This window comes from Gymnogyps californianus, chromosome 17 (genome assembly GCF_018139145.2).
Source record: "Gymnogyps californianus isolate 813 chromosome 17, ASM1813914v2, whole genome shotgun sequence".
NCBI lineage: Eukaryota > Metazoa > Chordata > Aves > Accipitriformes > Cathartidae > Gymnogyps > Gymnogyps californianus.
Genome location: NC_059487.1, coordinates 16,508,335 through 16,523,566, shown reverse-complemented (window position 1 = coordinate 16,523,566; position 15,232 = coordinate 16,508,335). Strand labels below are relative to the sequence as shown.

Here is a 15,232-nt window from a genome sequence, read left to right as displayed (position 1 = left end):
GGTGCAGGCAGAGCCCCACATCCCCATGCATCTCGTGGGGTTGTGGACCAGGCGGGACCGGCTGGGGTGGGATGCTGCTCTCCGGGCGGCATGGTGGGCAGGCAGCGGTGCCGGGATGCTCAGCACCATGGTGGGCAGGCAACAGTGCCAGGATGCTCAGCACCATGGTGGGCAGGCAGCGGTGCCGGGATGCTCGGCACGGGAGCAGGGCCGGCAGCGGGCCAGGGCGCAGGGCTCTGCTCTGCACTTGTTTGCGCATGATGAAATCTTGCTGGCAGCGGCGGGGACCCGTTCCCTCCTCCCCAGAACCGGGCAGCGGCGAAACCATCGCCCCACCGCAAGCACCCATGGAGGGCAGAGGGTCCCAGGGCTGGGCACCCCAGCCGGCGTTGCCTGCACCCCGCTTCCCTGGGGATTTTCCCTTGCGGGAACGTGCTCGCGGGGAGGAAGCGGGGAAAGGTCGGAGAGCCACGTCTGGAAAACATTTCCCCGAGCTGAGTGATTGCTGGAGAGTTTCCCTTTAACCACGTCGTTAATCTTGTTGCTTCACAGGGCTCGAGGAGGCCGTTTCTGCCTCTCAGTCTTGCCTTTTTTTTTTTTTTTTTTTTTTTTTTTTTTTTTTTTTTTTTTTTTTTTTTTTTTAAATAAACATATCTCTGAGCTCGAGGGCAGTACATACCCGTGGAAAAGGTCAGGCTGGCACGGGGAGGACTGAGTGCAGCCGGAGGAATAGCCCCAGCTCCTGGCCCTGGCAGCTCCCTGGGAGCAGTTGGGGCTGGAGAGGGGGGCACAGCGTCCCTGGCCTCGGGTGGCACAGGGGACCCAAGTGGGACAGGCTCTGTGCAGAGGGCTGGGAAACCGGGTTCGCCCTCCCTTCGCGGGTGCTGAGGCTCGCCTGGGCTCGGAGGGGTCCCACCAGCCTCATTCCTCCCCAAGAAGGGCAGAGCGGCCGGGGTGGGGACCATGGTGATGCAGGTCACCCCAAAACGCTGCCCTGGAGCAGGAGGGACCCCGGCCACCCCGCTCTCCCAGTGCCAGGGAACCGTTGCCCACATCTCAATGGTCCTGTGCCACCTTCTTGCATCCACATCCCTCCCCTGTCCCCGTCCCCATCCTGCCTGGCATTTCTAAGCATCCCGCAAGCACTTGACTGGGGGGGGGGGGGGCCAGGGCCAGAGGCAGGGGGGAAAGCCCCCCACCCACTGCCTGCATCCTTGCACCCATGCCAGGGTGAGCAGCACCGGCCCCTGTGCCATGGGTGCCCCAGAGCTGCCAACCTACCACTGCCTCGCCGGGGACCCCATCCCACCCTGAGCCCCCCCCCCCATCCTCCAGACCCGGCGGCACCATCAAATGTTTGTGTTTGACCTAAAATTAATTCCTCCTGAGAGGGGAACAGCCGATGGGATGGCGAGCAGAAGCCACGTTGTCCTCGTGCGCTGGGTCCTTGCCATGTCCCTGTCCCTCCCGGCCATGGGCGGAGGGGGGGCTACGTATGGGGAGGGTGAACCAGCACCCCAGTGCCACGGATGGGGTTCCTTGGGGAGGCTGGGTGCTGGGGGTGCCTGAGGGGGCCTGGGGAGCCCTGCCGGGTGCCGGGGGCTGGGGGGCCTGCCGATTCCGGCAGGCCCCCCAGCCCCCGGCACCCGGCAGGGCTCCCCAGGCCAGGGCAGAGCAGACGGGGATGCGATGTTGTTTACAATCTGTCCCCGAACCTGATGCCTCCTTCGAGCCCCGGTTTGTTTGTTCAGGCTTGGAGTCCGACCAAAACAAGCCTCCCTGGGCAGCTCCGGTTAAATTAGGAAAGCCAAGGAACAACAGTAAAAAAAAAAAAAAAAAAAAATAGCTGCAAGCTGCCTCTAAACGGAGAGGGCCATGCTGCAGGATGGGACGGGATGGGATGGGATGGGATGGATGGGATGGGATGGGATGGGATGGGATGGGACGGGGTACCGGCTGCCCAGTGCCCCGCTGCCTCGTGCTCCTTGGGGCTGCTGGTGTGGGGCATCGCTGCCCACAGCTGCCCAGATGTGTGGCCCCACTTTGCCTGTGGCTGCCTGCTCCGAGGCAGGGCCACGTGCACCTGCGGTGGGACCCCTGGCCCCCATGCCCAAAGGCTGCCCTCGCCCCAAGAGAAGCTCAGAGCTGGCCTGGGCACCCAGGACACAGGGACACCAGGGTAGGGACCCCAGGATGCAGGGACCCCAGGACACAGGGACCCCAAGGGCACAGGGACCCCAAGGGCATAGGGACCCCAAGGGCATAGGGATGCCAGGGCGCAGGGACACCAAGGAAGGGACCCCAGGGTGCAGGGACCCCAGGGTGCAGGGACCCCAGGGCTGTGCATGCACAGCAGACCCAGCAGGTCCCGCAGCGATGGAGATTCGCTGCCACCAGCCGGGTGATGGCTGGCTCTGCCGGTCCCTCTGCGACACCCCGGCCTGGCTTTCAGTGGAGTTGTGGCTCAGCGTTTTCCCAGCTTTTGAGGAATTTGTTATCTAGGATGGATGAGGGGACAGGGACAGCCCTGCACGTCCCTGCTGCCCTGTCTCCCACGGCCCGGAGAGGCTCCCCGAGCAGAGTGGCTGGCACAGGCCACCCCCGGGACCCCTGCTTGGTGCGTTTGGCCCCAGCCCCGGCCCCGAGCACTGCGGGGGCTTGGCACACACCATCTCCCAGCACCGCTGGCCGTGCTCAGCCGGGAGCATCATCTAGGAAATCGGGGTGCAGAGACACGCAGGTCCCGTTGCACCCCGGTGGGACACCGCCAGGACGTGGATGCGGCTGTGCTGGCGATGCTGCTCGGCTGGAGGGTCAGTGACGGCCAGGGACAAGCCGCTCGCCCTCTTATCAACATAGGCACCCAGGGTCACGGTGCCGCTGCCTCGCTGGGATGCAGGGTTTATGGCCCCCCGGGGAGGTGTCCCCCGGGATGAGCCGTCTGGGAGCTATTCCTGGGTCTGACGCAGGCGGCCGCGCTCGGAAGATGGGGGCTCCATCGGTGCTCGCGAGCCCTCGGGAAGGAAACGCCGCTTCCTGCCATGGGCGGCGGGGATGGGGTGAGCCGGGGTGGGGGACACCCCCGTGGGCACGCAGCCCTTCTGGTGTGGCACCCCACTGCCCCCCACCCTGCACCCTCCCACTCGCCCATGCCCTGTGGGGCTGCCCGGGAGCCACGGGTCCCACTCAAAGTCTCACCAAGCACCAGGAGCTTTTGCAAAGCCCATAAGTGGGAAAACAACGAAGCTGGAGAGGTTTTGGTGGCCCCTGCCCTTAGGTCCCTTGCTCCGCCGCCTGCAAAAACCCTTCCCAAGAGCTTTCCAGGAGGGCCACATCCTGACCCAGAACGGGGAGCGTTGAGCCCCAAGGTATGCCTGGCACAGCCAGCCCAGCTGGGACCATGAGGATCCATGGCAGGGATGGCAGGGGGATACAGCCGCAGCAGCAAGCACCGGTGATCTGCAGCACCCACGAGCTGTAGCACTCACAAACCGCAGCGCCCGCAGCACCCGCAGCACCCATCCCCTCCGAGGAGACAGTGCCTGGTGCAAACGGGCCAGGATCAGGCCCAGGTCACAAACCTGCCAGCGAGACGCTGGCTTGGCCGCAGTGCTGCCGCTTGGGTGGGCACGAAAACCCCCATGCACCCACCTCTGCCTCCGGCAGCCTGGAGCCAGCCGGGAGCTGGAGCAGGCAGCCGGTAACGGGGATGCTGCACGCTTGGGTGCAGACCCCTGCCCACGCCACCCTGCTGCCCGTCCCCCCGCCGCCCCGCACCCTACCTTCAGCAGCCACTGGGTGCTGTTCTCCAGGATCCTCTCGAGGTGCCGCAGGCGCTGGGCGGCCCCGTGGCCGGCGTGCGGGGTGCCGGCCGGCGAGTCCCGCTGCAGCAGCGCGTTGGCAGGGCTGGGGGCGGCGGGGGCGGGAGGGCAGGGCGGCGGGTCGGCCTCGGGCAGCACGAAGGTGTAGCTGCAGTGGCCGTGCTGTACCCGGTGGTAACGCTGACGGCCGCCTCCCTCCAGCGCCCGGCGCTGGGCTCCGGCCGCGCACAGCACCGTCGTGGCGCAGGTCAGGGCCACGAGGCCGAGGCTGAGCACCCACATGGTGCGGGGGTCCCCGCGGCACCGGGGTGGGGGCGTGAGAGCGGGGTGCCGCGGCCCGGGAATGTGCCAGCACTTCCCGAGCGGGCGTGACGCCGCTCTTTGCCGGGATGGGTCAGTGGGCGCTCGCCGCCGAGTCGAAACGCTGCAATTTTGGCATTTCCTCCCTCTGAGCCGGCTCTGGCCGCCCCGGCCTTTTATCGCCAGGCGGCCGCAGCCCTTGCAGGGGGAGAAGGGGGGGGGGGGAAGAAAAACAAAGGAAAAAATCTGTTTAAAAACAATACTTCTATCTTTTTTCTCTCCTCCTAGCCCACTGAGGGGAGATCAAGTTTCACACGTGATCTATAAATGTCTCGCGCGCACACACACTCACACACACTCGCACATGCAGCCCCCGTCCCTCCCCCGCCAGCCCCCCCCGGCCGTTCTCTGCGCAGCTCATTGCACCTCCCAGGGCAGGCAATGCCGCGGCAGCACCGCCAGCCAGCGGGGCCGAGCTGCCTGCGCCAGCACCGAGCCCTCCTACCCTCCGACCCCGGCACCCAGCGAGTCCCCCCCCCGATCAGCACCCACTGGGACCCGCCGCCCCTGGGACACCCCCATCCCGGGGAGCAGAGCTCCCTCCCCACGTCCCAGCTATTTATAACGCTGGAGGGAGCCAGGCCTGGATTTGGCTGCTCCGGCCACGGGACGAGCCCGTGGAGACCGGGATGGGGGCTGTGTCCCAGGCGGAGCTTGGCAGGACTCAGCCAGACCCTGCGCAGGGCTCGGGGTGCCCAGCTCCTGGACTGGGGGTCCGCTGGGGGCTGGGACGGCTGCGTGCCAGCAACCGGGGGTCACCGCGGCTGCCAGCCTACGTGCTGGGTTACATCTAGGCTGGGTCCCCCAGGAGGGGACAACCACGGCGATGGGGACAGGCTGGCATGGGAGAGAGGGCTTCCCCGGGCATGGGGATGCCCACGCGTCTCAGGAGAGGGTGATTTTCTCCCAGCATGGGGGGCACATGGGTGTCCCCACATGCCGGGCTGCTCACACAGCTGTGGAACCAGGGAAGGGACCCCACTGCCATCCCGGTCACTGCGGGATGGCCGGGGATGCTGCGAGCCCCAGTGCCGGAGCAGCTGGCGGGAGCACTGTCTGCAGCACAGAGCTGCGCTGCCCGGTGAGCGGGGGGCTCCAGCCCCCCGAGGGAAACGCCAGGGCTGCCGCGGGGCCGGCGTGCTGCGGTCGTGCCTTCGCCATAACTGGATTACGCGGCTGGGCCCGGCCATCGCTGCGAGCGGGGCCACGCAAGACCTGGTGCTCTCACTGCAATTAGCAACCGGCCGGACAAGCCCCTCGGTGCTTCCCGGCGGCAGAGCTCAGCCCGGGATACCTGCAGGGCAGCAGTCCCGGTGATGCTGCTTGCCGCTTGCTCCAGCCGCTGGCTCAGGCACCAAATGATGCTGGTGATGCTTTAAATTCAATCTTTAAAATAAAACCTGTCCCCAGACACCCCGGTGCCTGGAGGCCAGGGCAGGGTGCTCCCCGCCGCTGGGAGCCGTGCTGCGGGGCACAGGCGGCTGCAGGTTATGGGATGGAGGGGTCCGATACCGGTGGCTGCCTTTCCCCTCCGCTTCAGGGTCTGGGTCCAGCCGTGTGCCAGAGGGGCTCGGGGGGGTACAGCTGCTCTGGCACCCCTGGCAGTGCCGCGAGCCGGTGCAGAGCTGGGCTGCCGTGCCCACTGCCTGCTCCCGCCGGGGGACGCAGGGGTAACGCCGTGGCCACAGCCGGTGTCCCCATCCCCCTCCGGCAGCGCCTTGTGGAAATGAGGAAAACAGGGAGGCGAGAGGGATGCCGGAGGCTTTAATACATTTATTTGATGTTAAGTGAACAGAGGAGCTGCCGTGGTGGCTTCGTGCCGGCTCCCGGGGCTGGCTCGATGCTGACACCCAGCGCTCTCGCCCTGAAGGGACCGTGCCCCCACAGCCCCTGCGGCCCCCACAGCCCTGACACCCCACTGCCAGACCTGGCCTGCCCCTGCCCACGCTCAGAGCAGGGACGGGGGGCTCTGACCCCAAGAAGCCCCCAAATACAGAGATGCCTGCGGCTGGGGCAGCGATTTGAGCAAAACACATGTTAAATGTGCCAATACAGCTCTCCATGCCTCACGGGCGTACACCGTTTATTTCTGCAGGTAGCCAGCTCGGAGGGATGCACCGGCACGGGGACAGGCTCAGCACCCCCGGTGACATTTGGGAGGGGGCTGTGGTGGCTGCTCCCAGCGCATCCCGGCCGGGGGATGCAGGAGGCAGCGGCATCCCCTGCCTGGGCTCGCTCCGGCAGCTGCAGGCACAGGGTGCGGCACCCCCTGTCCTGGACCGAACGCAGCCACGACCACCCCAAATTCCTACGCCCACATCCAGCTGGGGAGAGGAGCTCCTCCAGCCCTCTGCAGGCTGCGAGCCCGAGGACGGCAGGATTTGACCCATGGTTGTGCCGGTGGGGATGCTGTGCGCCGGGCTGGGCTGCCATGAGCAGTTACGTGGTCCCCAGTGGGGTCCCAGCCTGGGGGTCCCACCACTCTCCGTGCCGGTGGCTGAAGATGGAGGACTCTATCCGGCACCCGGAGCAGCTCGGTAGCACGCTGTGCACCCCAGCACCCCTATGCAATTGGGACACCACGGGGACAGGACATCTCCCAGCCCTGGGGGACAGTATCCAGGCAGGCATGGGGTCCAACCCTGGGATCAACCCCATCCCACTCGGCTGGAGCAAGGGAAGGGACCGAGAAGGCTAGGGGAGAGGGAAAAACAGAAAAATAAAGGAGCCACCCCTTCCCCGAGCCCCAGGGCATTGCTTTGGACACTGCAAATTAGATTTTCTGAAAAGGAAATGTTTTACAGGCCATAAATTGTCTCAAAAGAAAAGGGGGGGGGGAGGTAGGGGGGAGAAAATTGTGCAATTTTTTTGTGGATGGAAAAATGGGGGCGACACGGCCGGGGCAGCGCGGCGGGAACCGGTCGGGAGCTCTCCGTGCCGCCGGCTGGCGGCACGGAGAGCTCCCGAACCGGTTCCCGCCGCGCTGCCCCGGCTCCCGTGCCGGTGCCGCTAGGTACCCGCGTGCGGTTCTGTCTTCGGCTTCTTCTGTCGCTTTTTGCCTTTATTTTTGGGTTCGGTTTTCTCTGGAACAGAAAAAGGAGGAGAAAAGGAGGGCTCGCTCATCAGCCGGGCAGCAGGATCCGGCCCGAGCCTTATCCGTGGGATGCGGATCCCTCATCCTCCCCTGGGTGTTAGCACAGGACCCTCTTCCCAATTTGAGGGACCCCAAAGCCCTCTCCAGGTCACCAAACAGCAGCGTGGCTCTCCAGGGGGTCCGGGTGTGCCGGCGGCATGGGCAGAGGGACACCGATATGTTGCCCCCCCCCCAGCTCCCATTGCCAGACCCTAAATCCTGATAACCCCAAAATCTCTAGGAATGGGCTGGGTTTCCCCAGCTAGAGAGACCCCAACTTCTCTCGGAGCAGGGATTGGGAATGTCGGAGTGGAATGGTGGCTGCACCAATGCCCCAAATTGATGCCATGGCCATGCCCGGCTCTGCCGCGGTGCAGGGCTGTGCCTCCCCTCTGGAGAAGACGGTGCTGCCCACCACCGCGGGCTTGCACAGGACCCAGCTGGTCCCCAGGAGGGTTTGGGCACGGTGGGAAGTGGGGTGGCCTCAGGGTGCATCCATGCATAGGTGCTAATGATCTCCCTGGGGATGCTCTCCCCGCGCGGATGCTCCCGTCCAGGCGGCACGACCCATGCGCCAGCGGAGCTCGGCTGCGTCCCGGTAAGGCCGACCCGCTGACAGCCTGCCAGGGACTCGGTGCTGCGCGGTCAGGCGGTTGGGACCCAAATCTCTGCGCACCCCAAGGGGCTGCCGCAAGCACCCTCCAGCTCCCGGCTCCGCCGCCCGAGGGGTCGGTGCCGAGACACCCAACAGGGATGCAGGATAAGTCCCGCCGTGCCATGGGCTCCGATGGGAAGGGGAGCCCATGCTGGGGAGCAGAGCGGCTGCCCAAAGACCAGGCAGCTTTGCCTCTCCTTCCCCCCCTGTGCCCACCACGTGCTCTCCTGACCCCGAGATGGGCGACACCGGGGGGGGGGGTCTGCTGCTGCTCTCCCCACGCAGCCCCCGCACGAAGGGCACGGGCACCACGAGCGGCCAGTGCTGCGTGCGCCAGCGCTGTTGCCGCCGATCCTTTCCGAGGGCTCCAGCTCTTTTCCTGCCCGGCTCTGTTTTTTGCCTCTGATCTCCCAGACAGTTGCCACCCACAAAGGAGAGGGCACAGCACGAACGCCAAGCGTCTGGAGAGCACGGCAGACACACAAGGCAGATTTAGAGCAGCGTGAGGGGTTTTGTGCCTCGGCCAAGCGCGGATGCTTCTCTCTTCCAGCTGCCTGGGGATGGCTCAGAAGTGGTGGCACAAATCTCTCATCACACGGTCGGGTCCCGCTGCCTTCCCCGGCTCGCCCGGGCTGGGGGTGTCTCGGCTGCATCAAGTGAACTCGCCGTCCTCTTCCAGCATCTGGATCCCATAATCCAGCACTTGGCGGGCGGGCAGGAGCCTGGGAGCGAGGGCAGACGCATGCTCCGCCACGGCGGGGACGCCGAGCAGCCTGCCCAGGAGCCGGTGGCCGGGCTGGGCTGCCAGACACGGAGGGGCTGCCCTCTCCTGCCCGCCCCGCTGGGGCAGCAGGCAGCGGGGGCTGCTGGTGGGGCACTGAAGGGATTTCCCTCTGCCTTCTTGGGGCCAGACCTATCTCCGGAGCTGATCCCGGATAGCGGCCTTGAGTGAGGAGCCCCACCATTCCCTGAGCCCATCACCATGGCCTCAGGGCTCCTGGCTTGCAGTAGCAGATGCCCGGGCAGAGCCGGGAGGCCAAGCGCTTTTCTGGGGTGCCATTGCCTTCCCAGTCACCCCACGAAATGGGGTGCCTCCAAAGTGCCGGCACCGCGGTCCTCACCGCCAGAACTCGCCGTGTGCCAGGTAGGGCTGGGCGTGGGCACGGTGCCGCAGGCACCCGCCCGGCACCGCGCCGCGGGACACCGTGCTCCGGAGCAGCCTGTCCTCCCACGCCAAACTTGCCGCATCAAACTGTCACCAGCTCTCCAGGTCCGGAGCCGGCGCAGGGAGGGGAACGTCCCCAAAATCGATGCCACCTGGCACCCTGAAGCTGCGAGTTGGGGCCTGGGCGGGGATGGAAATCAGCTCCTCTGTGCTGTCAGCAGGAAAATATTATTTATGATTGATGGTGCCGAGATGAAGCCGCTCTCCTGGCTCCATGGCCCCAGCCCCAGCACGCACGGCTTCTGTTATTGCCCCCCCTTCTCCAGCCTTTTTCTCTTCCCCCGCCTCGCAGTCCTTTCCTCCGCCGCCCTCGGCCCCCGCCACGCTGGCGGTGCCGGCCGGCGCGTCCCACGGCACACAGTGAGTCCGCAGCTCCGAACCACAAACCTCTGCACCGCTGGGGCCGGCGGCTCAGATCTCCTTCCAGGCCCTACAGATCAGTATCTCATGCAATCCCCCTTTCTGCCAGTTATTAAGTGGAGATTTATTAGAACAGCTTTAGTCCAGCCGGTTGCATCCAAAAATGACATCAGCCGCCTCCTGGTTCCCATCGCCAGCCAAGCGCCAGTGCCCACACAGCCCGGCCGGACCCCATGCCAGGTCTGGGCGCTGCAAGAGGTGGCGGTGAGCCCTGTGCCGGGGAGCCCCCAGCCCGGGGGACGCGGTGCTGCCATGGTGGGAGAAGGCGCAGGAGCAGGGGCAAACATCTGGCCGGGCGAGCCACGGAGGAGGACCCTGCCCTGGGGTGTCTCCCAAAGCTTTGGCTGTCAGAAATCCCCTGGGTGATACCCATGAGCGCTCCAGCTATTTTGGGGGCTCGGAGGTTTTTGCAGGACCCTCCCCTGCGGGTCTCAACCCTCCTTATTCACAACGGCAGTGCAGAAAGCCCAGGCCGTGCCTTTCCCTTTCCAAGCGTGGCAGGATGGGAGCTGGAGCTCGGCAGCCTCATCCCGCCGCGGCGGCTCACGCCAGCTCCTGTCCTGGCCCAGCGGTGGAAGGGGACGCCGGCCAGTCCCAGGCAGTCTCGGGGGCTGCGAGGTGGGAGCAGCCAGCCCGGCACGCTGCCCGCAGGGGTCCCCGCCAGCCCCGCAGCCAGCGCCAGCGCCAGCGCCGGGGCTGCTCAGCACATGTGCCTGAGACGGCGGCTTTCTCCAGAACTGCACGGTTACAGCCACCGGCCTCAAAATGCTTGGGAGATGACAGCCAGGCTCACCGGCCACTGCCGGACCGCCGCCACCGCCCCCTTCCCGCGGCGCACCTCGGGGCTCGCTTTGGAGGGGTGCGAAGCCGCCCCCGGGGCCTGGGGGTGGCAGGCGGTGCGGTGCTCACCTCCCGGGCAGTGCTTCCTCATGCGGCACTTCCTCGTCTCCAGCAGCGCGGGGCAGGCGGCCCCTTCCTCCCGGGTGGCCCCCAGCACCTCCCGGACCCGCGTCTCCACACCCCACTTGCAGCCGCAGGTCTGGCCCTCGTGGGTGCAGGCGCTCCACTCGCTCCACGGCCCCGGCTCACACGTCTCTGCGGGGGACAGGGGTGCAGAACGGGGACGGTGAGCACGTAGCACCAGGCACGTCCCCAGGGACCGCGGGCACGGGGTGCGGGTACTGCTTACCTTGGCACTCGCGGGTGCCGGGCTGCGCCGCAGTGCTGGGGGGGCACTGCCGAAAACACTGGCCCTTGTGCAAGTAAAACTTGTCTTTGCACTTCATGCAGAAGTCTCTGCTGAAGCAGCTCTCGCAGCTGGGCGACCTGCACTCTGCCGGGAAGGAGGGCTGGTCAGCCGGGCGAGCTCGAGGGCCGGCACGTGGCGAGCCCGGAGCCGGCAGTCCCGGTACCCACCGGGAACCCAAAGCCCTTTGCAAACCTGCGGGGTGTGGGCTGCAGCTCTGGGCAAGGGAAAAGGGGAGGAAGCCCCACGGCCTGGCTGCCCCCGGCTCTCGCCGCTGCCCCTGGCTCCATGCCGCCGGGGATGCTGCAGGACATGCAGCCGTCGCCCTTCCCGCGGCGCTGGGACCCGCAGGGTGGCGAGGGGACGCGGGGGCACTGGGAGGGGCGGGGGGGGGCGCCCCGGCTGGCGCGGGACCTACTTGTGCATCTGTTGACCTCCAGCCCCCGCACGCCGAAGTAGCCGGGGGGGCAGGTGTGGACGCACATTCCGTACTGGCGGATGCCGTCCCTCCAGATGAGCAGGAAGAGCCGGTGGTGGCAGGTGATGCAGCCGTTGTCCTCCGAGCACAGGACGCAGCCCGTGCAGTTCTCCAGCAGGCCGGTGCTCGCTGCGGGGACAAACGGAGGAGAGGGGCTGCGGCACGGCGGCGGCACACGTGCACGGCACGACCGAGGCGCCGGGGAGGGTCCCGGCCCCGTGGCAGCCCCTCTCTGACCCGCAGGGGTGACAGCACTGTCCTGTCTCCCTGCAAACACCTCCCCGCCTCCCTCCGCTCCCCAAATCCCCCCCTCTCCCCAGGCTGGCAGCGTGGGGATGCGCAGAGCCGTCGCTCCCCGCTGCACTCAGCTCGGGCATCATTGCCTCCATCACCCCAAGGTCCAGGGCTGAGGGTTCGCCCCGCGCCCAGCTCTACCCAAGGGTGCCAGCCTGAGCCCTGTCCCTACGCCAGCCATGCCCATCCCGTGGGAAGCATCCTAACGCGAGCTAAACAACAGCTCGGTCCGTGGGTAGAAATATGCTCTGACCTGGATTAATTCGTTGATGCCTGCTAAGTGTCAGGGGACAAAGAGCATTTTGGAAACACTCAAGAGGAGCCCAGATAAGGATCTGTCTGGTTGCTCAAGAGCCTCTGCCGCCTCCCTGGCTGCCTTTGCAGTGCTCCCAACCTGCGTGACTGCAGCTGGCCCCGAGGTGGGCTCTGCTCCCAGGGACAAGGACACGGTGCCAGCCCCTGCCAGCCCGCAGCCCCCGGCAGGGCCCACGGAGACCCTGCCAACCGCTCCTCCTGGCCGAGCCGGCTCCCTGCGCCCAGAGAAATGCAGCCCAGAGAGATGGTCCCAGCACGGGGGCACTTCAGGAGCTGGGTAGCTGAGGCCCGAGCACTGGGGGCTACCCACTGGCTGGGCATCTCTGTAAGGGGCCACCAAGGTCCTCCGTGCAGGCGGCCAGTGCCTCTGCTGTGCCCGGCTGCGTTGGGAAGCGTTTGCTTGGCTCTGGCACCACGGGCTCCCCTGAGTGTTCCTGAGCAAAGGCTCGTGGTGTGCAGCGGTGACGGTGCCAGCAGCGCCGGCGCTGCACGCTCGGGCCCCGGGCTCCATCTGCCAGTAGATCTTAGAGTGTTAAGATGAGTTTTTGCACCTAGCGAAGGCTTAAGGAGGCGGCTGCCCTGGACAGAGCAGAGCCCAGCGCCTGCGGCTGGGACAGGCGGGAGCTGGTGCGGACCCCCAGGTCTGAGCCCTGGCAGGCGCCGGGAGGGACCTGCCCCGGAGCAGCTCCAGTCCCTGCAGAGCCGAGCGGGCGAGGGCGAGCCAAACGAGCCGCTTCGCTGGGTGCTGCCCGGCACGGACACAGGTTTCAGCCTCGGGAGCAACGCCTGGCACTGATGCTCTCTGACTCCCCAGAGCTGACAGCAGAAGGGCCCCACGGCTGCGGTGGCCGGGGCAGAGGGGCTGGTGGAAAGCAGAGGTCGGTGCTGGGGAAGGTAGGGGAGATGCTGGCAGACGATGCCTCGCAGCCCTGTGTGCTGGTTCCCGGCACAACTTTCCCCGGTGCAAGCCAGTCCCCCGGTGCAGTGCTGCCATGTAGCTGTCCCCAAGCTGGCTCATCCGGTCCCCTCGCCGGGGCACAGGGGCTTGGACGGCAGTGCGGTGTGGCGTGGCCAGGAGGCTTCGTTAGGGCTGTGTCTGCTGGGAGCACGCTAACGAAGCACCTTGGATCCATTAAGTTGTTATGGTCTCCGTTACATATTTACCAAATGCTGACAACATTTGTGTTCCTGGCTGCAGCTGGAGCAGCTTCCCTGGAGACCCAGGGATTTACGAGCCTCTTTTCCCTTCCCTAATTGTCTTTGATGATTTTTTTTTTTTTTTTTTTTTTTTTTTTTGCCACTCTCCTTCCAACCCCCATCTGGGGCAGAGAAGGTGGGGAGCCCTGCGCCGGCTCCGGGGCCTTGTTCCTGTCACCGACATTAAAACTAGCCCCGTGGTGCGGAGCCAGGGGAAGGCTCAGCCAGCCGGGTCCCGCTCCTCTGCCCCACGAGCCTCGGGGCTGCCGGCATGGCACGCGCCTCTGCCACCGGGAGCAACTCCGGGGAGCTGCCGCAGAGCCGGCGGAGGGCTGTGCCGCACAACGGGACGTGGCTCACACCGAAACCGTGGGACCGGGGAAATTAGGGACGCCTGGTGGGTTCGCCTCCCCCTGCCCGGTGGCGATCGCAGACCTGGTGCACAGGGCCGAGCTGAGACGGGCACTGGGCACGGGGTACCAGGGTGCCTGGGTGGGTGCTCCCTGCCTGGGCTTTGCCAGACACCAGTGCGGCATCACCCATCGCTGCCCGCCCCGAGCCCAGCTCTGCCGCTGTGGGCTCTGCAGGCACCGGGAGACTCCCGGGCACTGGGCTGCCCAGACCGTCCCTCCGCGGCAGCAGGGCATGGCCGGAGGCAGCTCCCGGTGGCAGTGGGGTGCTGCAGCATCCCCCGCGGCTCCCGGAGACCGCACCGGCCCTTCTGCACTGGTTATACAGGGAGAAACAACGCGTGTTCAAGGCAGGGAGCTGCGGCCAGACCCCTGGGTGCTGCCAGGACCTGAGGCCCCCGCGCATCCCGTAGCATCGGGCCGCTCCGCATCGAACACCACGGTGGCACCCTGAGCCCCTCTGGGTGCCAGGCCGTTTCTGATCAGGGGTGTTTCGGTAGCCAGCCTGGCCACCCGCATAATCACACGCACCCACTGCCTCCGCATGTCTTTAACGTGCAACAACCACAAGGAAAGCTGTCCAGGCTCCAGCCCCCGGCCCCCGAGAGCCCTGGTCCCACCAGGTCCTGTCCCTACCCTGGCACACACTGGTTCCAAAACCGAGCCGCTCCCAGCAGAGAGCTGATCATCAGCCCTGGCCCTGCTCCCCGCAGCCGACGGGCACTGCCCGGCGAGGGGAACACGAGCCGGTCCCCAACGGAGGGGTGCACATGGCTCGGCACAGCCGTGGCACAGACCCTGCCCTTGCCCTGGCACCGACCAGCAGCTCGGCTGGCGCCTCTGGCCGGGGGAAGGAGCCTGCAGTGGCTCTGAGCATCCTTCCACGAGGTTTTACTCCCCGCGCACTTAATGCGTTAAGCAGAGAAGGGAAACATTGGAAAATCAGCCCGTTCTGCACTATTCCCACTGTGCCCAGCTCTCCTGGGGTTTGCAAAGCTGGTCCCCATGCCAGCCAGCGTCCCCCTGTCCCCTGCCAGCCCCGAGGGCAGGGCTGGCATCGGGCAGGCAATGCCATGGGGCTGGGCATTGCCTTCTCCACGCACCTACCCTGAGCCAGCCCCATGCTGTGCACCGAGAGGGGAACGCAGCCGGTCTCCAATGGGGCCCGAGGGGCCAGTTGTGAGACTGCTGGTTCCCAGCAATTTCCAGCCCTGGGCGTAGATCAGCCCTGTTTCATACCCCCTGCCCGCTCCGCACAGGCAGCACCGGCGGCTCCGGCGCTGGCAGGGGAGGCAGAGGCCGGCAGCCCCACGTCCCTGAGCCACCCCATGGTACCTGAGCAGGATGAGCCATCCGCGCGCACCGTACCTTGCTTCTTCCATCGGTTCTGCGTGAGCATTTCCATGGAGCTGATGAATAACAGCAACATGAATATTATCCACTGCATCTGGGCAGGAGTAATTTCGGGCAGGGAAGAAATCAAATCATCCAAGCGGCTGGCGGGCTCGCCTCCTGCCAGAGCCAGCCGAGGGGCGGTGGGAGGGAGGAGAGCGGCTCCGGGCTCACACCATCCCACCCCAGTGCTGCCGCAGGCACGCAGCCCCGCTTTAAGGTGCCATGAGCCGGCGAGCCCCGGGGAGGCAGGGGCTGTCAGGCCAGGGGAGCGCTCATGGTGGCG

The 15,232-nt window shown here is 66.3% G+C and overlaps 1 protein-coding gene across 1 annotated transcript; it reads right to left on the bottom strand.

The window, feature by feature from the left end:
- Positions 1–7,190: 7,190 nt before the first annotated feature.
- Positions 7,191–15,001, bottom strand: RSPO4 (R-spondin 4). Its single transcript, XM_050907507.1, has 5 exons — positions 14,923–15,001; positions 11,279–11,467; positions 10,804–10,947; positions 10,524–10,709; positions 7,191–7,264 (listed from the first exon to the last, which is right to left on the bottom strand). The coding sequence occupies exons 1-5, from the start codon at positions 14,999–15,001 to the stop codon at positions 7,191–7,193; spliced, it is 672 nt and encodes a 223-aa protein (XP_050763464.1).
- Between the last annotated feature and the right edge of the window lie 231 nt (positions 15,002–15,232).

Bases quoted from the DNA above. Each gene is read 5' to 3' on its own strand.
- RSPO4 (XM_050907507.1), bottom strand. From the start codon at position 15,001: ATGCAGTGGATAATATTCATGTTGCTGTTATTCATCAGCTCCATGGAA. The intron at 11,468-14,922 runs GTACGGTGCGCG...TTGTCCCCGCAG, and splicing joins GAACCGATGGAAGAAGCAAG to CGAGCACCGGCCTGCTGGAG. The intron at 10,710-10,803 runs GTAAGCAGTACC...TGTCCCCCGCAG, and splicing joins CGGCACCCGCGAGTGCCAAG to AGACGTGTGAGCCGGGGCCG.